The sequence below is a fragment of the Syngnathus typhle genome, linkage group LG4 (genome assembly GCF_033458585.1).
Source record: "Syngnathus typhle isolate RoL2023-S1 ecotype Sweden linkage group LG4, RoL_Styp_1.0, whole genome shotgun sequence".
NCBI classification, from domain to species: domain Eukaryota; kingdom Metazoa; phylum Chordata; class Actinopteri; order Syngnathiformes; family Syngnathidae; genus Syngnathus; species Syngnathus typhle.
The window spans coordinates 8,510,568-8,522,533 of NC_083741.1; the positions used below are offsets into that span (position 1 = coordinate 8,510,568).

General features: G+C 41.3%; 1 protein-coding gene across 1 annotated transcript; it reads right to left on the reverse strand.

The window, feature by feature from the left end:
- On the reverse strand, window positions 1–6,302 carry LOC133152852 (zinc finger protein 260-like). The gene is made up of 3 exons (XM_061276794.1): window positions 6,175–6,302; window positions 2,722–2,831; window positions 1–2,579 (listed from the first exon to the last, which is right to left on the reverse strand). The coding sequence occupies exons 2-3, from the start codon at window positions 2,822–2,824 to the stop codon at window positions 628–630; spliced, it is 2,055 nt and encodes a 684-aa protein (XP_061132778.1). The 5' UTR covers window positions 2,825–2,831; window positions 6,175–6,302; the 3' UTR covers window positions 1–627.
- Window positions 6,303–11,966: the final 5,664 nt, after the last annotated feature.

Genomic DNA, 11,966 nt, shown 5'->3' on the forward strand with positions numbered 1-11,966 from the left:
TACTGTGAAGTAAACAACTTTTTAATGAAATGTCTTAATACACCTCAAGTACATTTTAACATGTTATTAGTAACGTAAAGTAACAAAAAAAAACTGTTGAAGAAAAATGGGGGATATCCAACACTATTTCATTTTTTTTTTATCCACATCATCATTGGTTTAAAGTCCGCTTTCCAGGCATGAACATGAAAAGCTGAACAAAACAAAATCCTGAACCAACACTAATAAGAACCAAGCAACTTGCCCTAAATATGAACACACAACTAAAAACAAAATAAACATCTGTATCATGAAACATACAAAACTATTATCATTCCGAGGCCGGTTAATTTTATCCTCAAATTCATAGGTAAAACTAAAATGAATTGAACTTAAAGGAAAGGAGTTCAGCATCTCAATCAAAAGGTGCATACTAGAATAGAACTATTATTGATGCATAAACTCATAAAGTCTGCTCAAAAAGAAGGTGAGAACTCCATGGATCATTGCTCATCTCTCCAAAACACTCAGAATTCTTAATAGAGACTCTTTGGCAACTGACTGAGCAGGCAACAGGTTTCTCTCCAGTGTGGGCTCCTGCGTGCCTGATTAAGCTTACCCTGAGAGACTGTTTGGCCGAACTGAGCATTAAAAAGGTTTCTCACCAGTGTGGATTCTTGTGTGCCTATTTAAATTTCCCTCGTGAGAGAATTTTTGGCCACAAACTGAGCATGAAAAAGGTTTCTCGCCAGTGTGGATTCTTGTGTGCCTTTTTAAATCTCCCCATTGAGAGAATTTTTGGCCACAAACTGAGCATGAGAAAGGTTTCTCGCCAGTGTGGGTTCTTGTGTGCGTATTTAAATTTTCCCTCCGAGAGAACTTTTGCCCACAAACTGAGCAAGAAAAAGGTTTCTCGCCAGTGTGGATTCTTGTGTGCCTATTTAAGTGTCTCTTTATAGAGAATTTTTGGCCACAAACTGAGCATGAAAAAGGTTTCTCGCCAGTGTGGATTCTTGTGTGCGTGTTTAAATCTCCCCTCTGAGAGAATTTCTGGCCACAAACTGAGCATGAAAAAGGTTTCTCGCCAGTGTGGATTCTTGTATGAATTTTTAAAGATCCACTCAGAGAGAATTTCTGGCCACAAACTGAGCATGAAAAAGGTTTCTCGCCAGTGTGGATTCTTGTGTGCCTTTTTAAATCTCCCCATTGAGAGAATGTTTGGCCACAAACTGAGCATGAGAAAGGTTTCTCGCCAGTGTGGGTTCTTGTGTGCGTATTTAAATTTTCCCTCCGAGAGAACTTTTGCCCACAAACTGAGCATGAAAAAGGTTTCTCGCCAGTGTGGATTCTTGTGTGCCTATTTAAACTTGCCCTCTCAGAGAATTTTTGGCCACAAACTGAGCATGAAAAAGGTTTCTCGCCAGTGTGGATTCTTGTGTGCCTATTTAAACTTGCACTCTCAGAGAATCTTTGGCCACAAACTGTGCATGAGAAAGGTTTCTCGCCAGTGTGGGTTCTTGTGTGCGTGTTTAAATCTCCCCTCCGAGAGAATTTCTGGCCACAAACTGAGCATGAAAAAGGTTTCTCGCCAGTGTGGATTCTTGTATGACTGTTTAAGTGTCCCTTTATAGAGAATTTCTGGCCACAAATTGAGCATGAAAAAGGTTTCTCGCCAGTGTGGATTCTTGTGTGCCTGTTTAACGCTCCCCTCTGAGAGAATTTTTGGCCACAAACTGAGCACGAGAAAGGTTTCTCGCCAGTGTGGATTCTTGTATGACTGTTTAAGTGTCCCTTTATAGAGAATTTCTGGCCACAAATTGAGCATGAAAAAGGTTTCTCGCCAGTGTGGATTCTTGTGTGCACATTTAAACCTCCCCGCTGAGAAAACATTTGGCCACAAACTGAGCATGAAAAAGGTTTCTCGCCAGTGTGCATTCTTGTGTGCTTATTTAAACTTCCCCTCTCAGAGAATTTTTGGCCAAAAACTGAGCATGAAAAAGGTTTCTCACCAGTGTGGATTTTTGTGTGCATTGTTAAAGATCCACTCTGAGAGAATTTTTTGCAAGAATCTGAACAGCAAAAGTTTTTGTTTTTTGTGTGCATTCTCATGTGTTGTTTCAAACTACTGCTATGACGGAAAAAAATTCCACAGTGAGAACATTGCCTGTGTTTGTTTTGAGAGTCATCATCATCAGCAGCAGCAGGAACATGTGACAACACGTCATCACTATCGGATAGTGGAGCTGCTTGTGATCCACCACAGTTGTCTCCATCACCTTCTCTGGTCATATGTGGACTAGAGCTGCAGCTTGGAGGCTCCGCCCCTTTGCTCACCTCACGTTGAGCCTCATCTAAACGCTTCACAAGTACACCAGTCAATGGCATCTCACAGGTATCTTCCTCCTCCTTTTTGATGTCGCAGGAGTCCTCTCCGTCCTCTTTCTGACAAGGCCGCTCCGGCTCTTCCTCCTCTTTTATAGTGGAAAGAAACTTCTGCTCCATTTGTTCATTGAAGTGGTGTACCTCTTTGCCCACATCTTCCTCTTTAATGCCTGTGCGGTCCAGCTCCTCCTGCTTAGGACGAATAGCTTCACTGATGTCTGCAAAACAGGACAAACACATATTAACAGTGAAAGTTACAGTTGAAGAGAAACTGGCAAAAAACGATACAGGGGCTTTTTCAATCGGCATACGACACATGATTTCGATAGAATTCATAATAGAAACTAGACGTGTACTAACCTGCTCTGCGCAACACAACATAAGGCTGCAGCCAAAGATGTTCCAGTTGTCGACGACTGCGGTCCTTTTCCTTCACGTACTTTGCTGTGGTCCTTGCAGACATTTTCCCACTGCAATCACAAAACTGGTTCAACGATATTTGGCTAACAAAAGTGTCTTTAGTAGGGGTGTAACGATACATCGATACACATCGATTAATCGATATAATGCTCTACGATTTATTGGTATCGATGCTAAAGGTAAACATCGATTTATATCGCCGTGTTTGACCTCGGACATTAGACGCGACTTTATTTTGAAATCCAGTTCATTGTTGCTTGCTTCCTCTTTCCGGGAGCAGTGCGCGCGTGTTGTGTTGTGAGGAGCGCACGCACGTAAAAGGGGAGGCGACAACTAGTACGCGGCTCCTGGGCTGGTGCTATGGCTAGTGTCCAAAAAGACGAGGAAATTTGCTCCCCTTTAGGCTTCAAGTCATTCGTTTGGAAGCACTTTGGATTCCAAAGAAAAGATGGCTCAACGGACAAGACACGTGCAGTTTGTAAATCCTGCCATGCGGTGATCAAATATTCAGGGAGCACAAATCTCGCCGCACATTTAAAGAAAAAACACGACATCAAAGTTAAGTGTTTAAGTAAGCAATTTGTATACAACAATACTCTTGTAATTTTCTAAATAAAGAGTTTGCAGTACCTTGTTGATTTTGCGTATGAATTGTTATAAATCAGGATATTGTTCTATATTTTTTTATTTAAAAAAATATATATCGATCGTAGAGCACTATATCGCGATATATCGTGAATGAATCGCAGCAGGCTTTAAGATATCGGCAAATATCGTATCGAAGTTCTTTATATCGATATTATATCGTATCGTGACAAAACCCGCGATTTACACCCCTAGTCTTTAGATCAGCGGCAAGCGAGCTATTTGTTGAAGTAATTGAAATATAGGTTATCCCGTATTTACGCAATAGTATTTTGTGTTGTGCTAGATAGTTTGGCAAGAAAATAAACTTAGCAAAAGACCGGCGAGTCGCTCGCATTGTTCTACAACGCCTATGTACCTCGGAATTCCTAACAAAATGAAAATAGCAGGCGCAAATCATGGTCAGGTTAGACAAACTCATGTTCATATGTGTGTAAATCTTCTTATTTCATATAGAATCGATCTTTATTGTCATTGTCACATGTACAACGACATTTATATAAACATGACTGCTCAATCAGCACACAGAGCTGCGTAAGCTTCCAATAGATAGATACCAAATGGTCAGGTGACCACACCAAGTAGTCAGAAATTTGCCTTATAAGGACATCCTTTTGCTTTCCCGCCTTTTCCGGACAGTACAAAACCTTCTCACCTGGAAGGTGGGGGTTGTTGTTTGGTCTGCTGGATTGCCACGTGTACTGACCGCCATTATACAACCCAAGATCCTGCCAATAAATCTTTGTTTTTCTTTCTCAACGACGGACATCTCAAACAACACGCAATATGCGTCAACTTCGACTTGTTTTGTTTACAACTTGAACTTAAAGCGATCCAATAGACACATAACCACATTTCATGTAGATCGGACCTGTTTTAGCAAACGTGATTACGCGTTATCATCTGGTAGATTACGCGTTATCATCTGGTAGAGTGCATGATTCAAGAATTTTATTGGCCATGTTTGAGCGTGCCAAATTTGACTTCGGTACGAAGGCATTGAGACTGAAAATCGGGAGCATGCCTGCCTGCAACCATCACTGCTAATCCTTGACTTTTGAGTATTCCCACAGTACAGTATTACTCTTGGTCCGGGCAAGAACCAGCATGTGATGATGGCTCATTTGAGAGCCAACATTCGTCGAGGGTACTCAAGCTAAATAGCATAAAGTTAGCACTGTGCTAGCTACCACGTTCATGAAAGCGACCAGCACTTCTGTACAGCAACCAAGCAGTACTACAAATATCGTTGCCTATGATCACTTAGGTCAGTGGTCCCCAACCTTTTTTGCGCCACGGACCGGTTACATGTCAGAAATATTTTCGCGGACCCGCATTTATATAAATAAATCTGCGGCGTAGCCCACAGGAAAAAAAATCGAACATCACCCACGCCGTTCGCTGATCGCTAAAACAACATCCGGGTCCGGGAGGAAAATGGTGAATGGATAACATTGCGCCCATAGAATATCGCAAGCACATTCGCGCAAGACCGAAAGAAAAAAAACGGCATGAAAATGAAGAATCGAAAAAGCTTGATTTTTTTTCAACCGGGGCGCGGCGAGAAACCTTTTTCCTGCTCAGTTTGTGGCCAAAAATTATCTCAGAAGAACCATTTAAAAAGGCACACAAGAATCCACACTGGTGAGAAACCTTTTTCATGCTCAGTTTGTGGCCAAAATTTCTCTCAGAGGAACCATTTAAAAAGGCACACAAGAATCCACACTGCCGAGAAACCTTTTTCATGCTCAGTTTGTGGCCAAAGAGTCTCCATTGGGCATTCTGAGAGTGTTGGGGAGATAAGTAATGATTCGTGAAGTTTTCCCTTTCAATTTGAGCAAACTTTATGAATTTTTGCATCGATGATAATATCGTGAACTGGTCTCGGGATGATAATAGTTTTGTAGTTTTCATTATACTTGGTGTTAATTTTGTTTCTAGTTGTGGTTTTTAACAGTAGTATATTTAATATTCAGGGCAAATTGCGTAGGGTCTATTAGTGTTTAGGTTTTAGTTTTGTTCAGCTTTTCATGTTTATCTTAAGGTTTTTGCCCCCATTTTTGTCAAGACGTTTTGAACAATGTGGAATGATGTGGAGAGGTATTGAATCATATGGAATTATGTCAAATGATATTAAACGATGATGAATGATGACACGGGTCATGTGATACACTTTAAGAAATGGAGATCCATGAGATCACTCTTATTTATTCATTGTTTGTGCCTTCTTGGTTTTATTTTTTGGTGTTGTTTACTTGTATGTATATTGTGTACTATGTCTTGTCACCGTGGGAGAGTGGGAACGTAATTCCGATTTCTTTGTGTGTCTTGGCTTCTAAAGAAATTGACATTAAAGCAGACACTGATGTAATTCCCAACCTTTATGACACAAGTAAGTTAAGTATCACAAACACCATATCAAAGTCAAAGTTTGCTTTATTGTCAATTTCTTCACGTCAAGACATACAAATAGATCGAAAATATCATTAGTTCATTTGATACTTTCCTGCTCTCCTTGAGTGTGTTTCTAACACCAATTCAGCAGTAAGCCTAACTCCTGCTAAGGTAGCACTGAGTAAGGGTATAGCTTCCAAAGCTCCTTTTTATTGCAGTGTTCTCCCAAAACATGGAGTAAAACTGAGAAGCAATACAGAAAAAATACGACATAAACATTCATACTTACAATAAAGACTCCTCATAAATAATGCGAAAATATGATAGAGCTTTAAGGTATAAATGGAAACTTACAGACGATGATGTCGAAGGCACAAACAGAAACAAGGATGGCCATGGACGAACACTTGACTAGCACTAGCTGCACACGGCTTGTTGTGATTAAAACAAAACGGCCGACGGCCGACTTCCTGCTAGACATCGCCTACGGCCGACTTCCTGCTAGACATCGCCTTCAAAATAAAGGTCTATCTATCAAATGCAATATAAACCAATATAATACAGTCAAACAGACAAGTTTCAGGGCAGAACAGATACCACAGCATTAACCTCAAATTAATCAAACAGATCACATACACTAAAACCAGACCTAATTTTGACATTGAAGGCTTTGGCCACCAGTGTGCGTATGAAGTGGCGGGCTGTGCATTTCACACCGAGGCCTTCAGTAGTGCTCCGTCTGAATCAATCCAACCCTAAATAACTTACCCTACTGGCCCGAATATAAGACGGGTTTTTTTGCATTGAAATAAGACTAAAAAAGTGGGGGTCATCTTACATTCGGGGTCTAAACATTATACCTATTTACAACGCTAGATGGCGCCAGATATTTTTAAAGCGAAGGGCATATACTCTTATTGTGCCCTACGATCGGCAGGTACGCCCATATGTATGTATGAATGAATTATCCGTTGCCAGCCGATCGCACGGCACACCGAGACGAACAACCATCCGGACTCACACCTCGGGGCAATTTGAAGTGCTCAATTGGCCTACCAAGCATGTTTTTGGGATGTGGGAAGAAACCGGAGTTCCTGGAGAAAACCCATGCGGGCACGGGGAGAACATGCAAACTCCATACAGGAGTGGGAGAAACAGCAACGTGTACACATTCTGTTATACAAATTCATATACTTTTTCATGGTCATATATGAGCAGCGCCAAGTTCCTGGGGGTGCACATCAGTGAGGATCTCTCCTGGTCCACCAACACCACACAAATAGAGCATGCACTTATCCCTTGATGTTATTGTTATGCAAATGAAGTGCAGGTGTTTTGGGGGGAGGGGCTGTAAGTGTCATGGGGGAAGGGGTGCAGGTGTTTTAGGGGGGAGGGGGAGCAAGTGTTGTGGGGGATGTGCTGCAGTGTCACTAAGATAACACTAGATGGTGACATTCGCACAGGAAAAAAATTGACAGGAAAAAAATTGAGATGGAGAGGTGCAGTGTCACTAAGATAACACTAGAGGGTAGTATTTGTAAGGGGGAGAAATGGGTGGGAGGCTTAGGTGTTTTTTTTTTTTTTTTTTTTTTTGGAGACAGAATGTCTGAAGAAAGAAGATTTAAGTTGAAGTAAAGGGGAGACATTTAGATTTAAGTTGAACTATTTACAAAAGTAGCGACTCTGAACTTGCAGATTATAAGGGTTTTTTGGAAACAAAATGTTTGAAGAAAGGTGTTATGTTGGGACATGTTTGAAATTAGTATCTTATTTAACTTTTTTATCTTATTTCACATTTATATAGAAGTATTACTTTTTATTTAGCTGAAATAACGTAATTTCGTTTTTGTGTACAGCGTGTGTTTACAAAATGACAATAAAGTCTGTGTAAGATTTAAGTTGAAGTAAAGGGGAGACATTTAGATTTAAGTTGAACTATTTATAAAAGCAGCGACTCTGAACTTGCAGATTATAAGGTTTTTTTTTTGGAAACAAAATGTTTGAAGAAAGGTGTTATGTTGTGACATGTTTGAAATTAGTATCTTATTTAACTTTTTTATCTTATTTCACATTTATATAGAAGTATTACTTTTTATTTAGCTGAAATAACGTAATTTCGTTTTTGTGTACAGCGTGTGTTTACAAAATGACAATAAAATCTGTCTAAGATTTAAGTTGAAGTAAAGGGGAGACATTTAGATTTAACGCCGCAACTCTCCTCACCGCCTAGCTACAGACAGCAATTCGATCGCCTCTTCGGACCCCCGTTAATCTTCGAGGTAACGCCATCTACCGGTTCGGAGAATGAAGAAACCTTCGAGCTGGTAGAGAGTCTACCATCGACATCTGCGGGTCCATCAGTGCCATCTGCGGGCCCGGCGGGGGGTGAGACCTACCTGCCAGAAGAGGCGGAGCGTCAGCCCCTGCGTCTGCTCGACGACACTAGTGCGAGTCTCGACTTGCCCTTCTTATCAAACTCTGACATTGCCCACATACTAGCTCCTGAATCGCTAGCTATGGCTGATGAAAGCTATGCCGATTTCCTGATGCTGGACAACACTATTGTGGCAGACTCTCCTCTCGACGAAGCTGACATCCCGCCGCTGACATCTACACCTGCACAAGTCGATGTTCATCAGGACATCTACACTATGAACATTGAACCATTTACATCTTTGACGGTTGAGGATTACGTAAAGGTGAAACTAATGATATCTTATATGTTGTATGACGCGTTATTACAACATGCTAAGATGATGTGTGACGGATGTGCGCTCGATGACTTCAGCCAGCTTCATCACACGTGTTTGACTATTGAGGATCGCTGCATTTATTACTACGTGAACTACGAGAGTGTGATGGCAGAGCTATGTAATGATAATTTCCTCCGTACGTTATCGACTATGCTTTTTTTTTTTCAACACATCGGTTCCTCTTAAAACCTTGCGCGACACAGCTACAGCCATTTTGCACGACTTCGCGCACGAGAACAGGATCTTTGCTAGGTTGCGCTCCGTAAAACAAGAATCTAGCAGTGTTGCGGTGTTGGGCAAGAGCGTGATCGGCTTATTATTCAGAACTTTCGGGAAGACAGAATGGGAGATTCTGTAAGAAACACATGGGCCCAGCTGGCTGCCGATCTCGCGTTGTTTCTGGATTACTTTAAAACTCATCTGCTTGCTGATATTATTACCTGGTTAAGAGGTCTTAAAACATTGATTGAAACAAAATTGCCAATGCCTATGCTATTTCCATTTATACGCTGTGGTCAAACTTAGAAAAAACGTTTTTTTTTATCTTCATTTTTTATTATGTTTTACTGTGTGCTTTATTCTGAATTTTATTTGTAATAAACTGTGACCAACAAAAGTGATTGTTTTCTGTGTGTTTTCTATTAAAATATCATACCTGTATACTTTATTACCTGTGCCACACTCTGTTTTGCTTCAATCTGCATTTCACAATGGCTCGTAACAGTTCTCTGAAAAAAATCTACTATAACGCTGTAAACCCGGCTAGTTTTGGAGGAGAAGCACGTTTGCACAAAGGAGCTACTGGTCACTGTAAAAACACTAGTATTAAAAAAGTGAAAGCGTTCCTAGCAGACCAAGACACATATACTTTACATAAACCAGCCAGAATAACTTTTCCTAGAAATAAAGTTTTTGTTCGAGGTCCTATGAAGCAGTTTCAGGCAGACTTATGTGACTTACAGTCACTGTCACGCTACAATGACGGATTCAAATATTTACTGACTGTAATTGATGTGTTTTCGAAACGCGCATTTGTACGAGTTCTGAAGACCAAATCAGCTCCGCATGTCTCTCGGGCGTTTGAAGAAGTGCTAACAGTTAGCGGGGTACCGTCAAGATTGCAGACAGATAAAGGGAAATAATTTTTTAACAAACATTTCCAGAAATTAATGAGACAGAATAATATTTTACATTTTGCCACGTCTTCCGATACAAAAGCGCAAACGGTTGAACGCTTTAAAAAAACATTGAAATCAAGAATGTGGCGTTATTTCACCGCAAAAAACACACAACGATACGTAGACGTGATTCAGGAATTTATCACCAGCTATAATGACAGTGTTCATAGCAGTATAAAAATGACACCTAATGCTGTCAATGAGGAAAATCGCAACGTTGTTTTTACTAACTTGTATGGCAAAAACCCCTTCCGACGAGGAATCAAGTTCCGGTTGGCTCCGGGGGACACGGTCCGTCTCTCCAAACTCAGAGGCACCTTTGAGAAAGGTTACTTGCAGAGTTTCACGGATGAAATATTCAAGATAACACAACGACTCCACCGTGTCCCGCCTGTCTACAAAATATCAGACTTGGACGGTGTGCTTATAGAAGGCACTATTTACAAAGCTGAATTACAAAAAGTAAAAATGAAAAAAAATAAGATTTTCCGGATACAGAAAATTCTTAAATCACGCACTGTGTCAGGCAAGAAGGAGCTACTCGTCCACTGGGTCGGCTGGCCAACCAAATTTGACAGCTGGGTGCCTGCAAATAGCGTTAAAGACATTTAAAAACTGATAGGATAGTCATTCTGTTAAAATCTCGAGATGGGTGATGTACAAAGAGAATTCTACGTAACATTAGCCTCAAATGCTAGCATGCACATCTTTCCTGACAACACGCTTTCAGAATTTAAAGTGGAATTAGCGCAACATATCGATTTAAAAGGATCATGGCCGAACCGGTAGATGGCGTTACCTCGAAGATTAACGGGGGTCCGAAGAGGCGATCGAATTGCTGTCTGTAGCTAGGCGGTGAGGAGAGTTGCGGCGTTGAGAGGAAGGCGATGTCTGCGTAGTTTGTCGGGGGAGTAGAATCTTTGAAGACAGACCATACATCTGCCGGCTGTGGCTCCGTCCCATACGGAGGAAGGAATTCAAAGTTCTTTGATGGCGTTTGAACCGCTACCTCAGCCGTCGCGTTTGTTTGCGGAAATCTGCTGATGTTTCTATCTGCAGGAGTTTCATCAGGGCTGGACCAGAGAGTGAGCAGACAATCTGGAACAGTCTGAACACCTCTGGAAAGTTTCTCTCCTGGGCCCTTCTCCATAGGTGGAAAGCTTGATAGAAGACGTCGGGCAGATCTTTGGGCCATCTTGTTGTTGATCTCTTGTCTGGATTCAGGTACGAGTTGGTTTCAAGTCTGAGAGAGCTCGGTACTTATACAGAAAGTCTAGGGGCGTAAACACTCCCCATGTCTAAAGTTATGCTAATGTTTACATGTGTACGTGCAGGTAGGTGTGCGTGTGCGCGTGCATGTAAGTGTGCGCGTGCGTGTAAGTGTGCGCGTGCATGTGCGCGTGCGTGTAAGTGTGTGTGTGTGTGCGTGCGTGTGTGTGTGTGTGTGTGTGCGTGGTGTAAGGAGTTGAGGAGTTTAAAAGTTATTTTTTAGTAAGGCTAATCTAAAGTTAATTTACGTTTCGCTCCAACGATATTTGTCCAGACACGACTTGCAACAAAGAGCCTTGAAATACTATCACTAGAGGCTTGCATCTTTTCTTGCCATTCAGTTAAAGGCACATTAAGTAATGTTTGAAAAACCCCACATTCGTTATTGAACGCTTCTAATGTTAAATAAAGCAAATCGACTACCTCGCCATCTTCTTGGCCCTCAATAGTTTGTGGATAAACTTTAACCCGCAAAAAACATTTTCCGCTCGCCGTAATTCTTGAAACCCAAGTCATGTTCAGTACACCTTGTACACCGTAATCGTTTAAAAAATCAGTCAAAACCCGGGGCAGGAGCTGATTTAGCACACCCCAGTCGTTCGAAGAAAATAAACCAAATGTATTGTTACCGTTAGAATCTCCTCGGCTTTTCATGAAGAAAAATAGCTCCCCGACTTCATAAAAAAATTTAAACCCCCATCGAGTCTCTGTTGTCAGGTCCCAGCTCTGTTCAAGTTTCTCTGTAGAAGGCTGCTGCATACGCTTGAGGTACATATGTTTTTTCCTAGGAGCATTTAACAATCCGTCGTCAGCTTTATGAGATAAATGAATAGTAACAGGCGTTTCAGCGATCATGATTTAAGCTTCAAGTTTAGCACCGTCGCTTTAAACTCAGCGCTCACCAACCCTGACCTTAAATATACTTGCGTAGGTCCACCCACCGTCT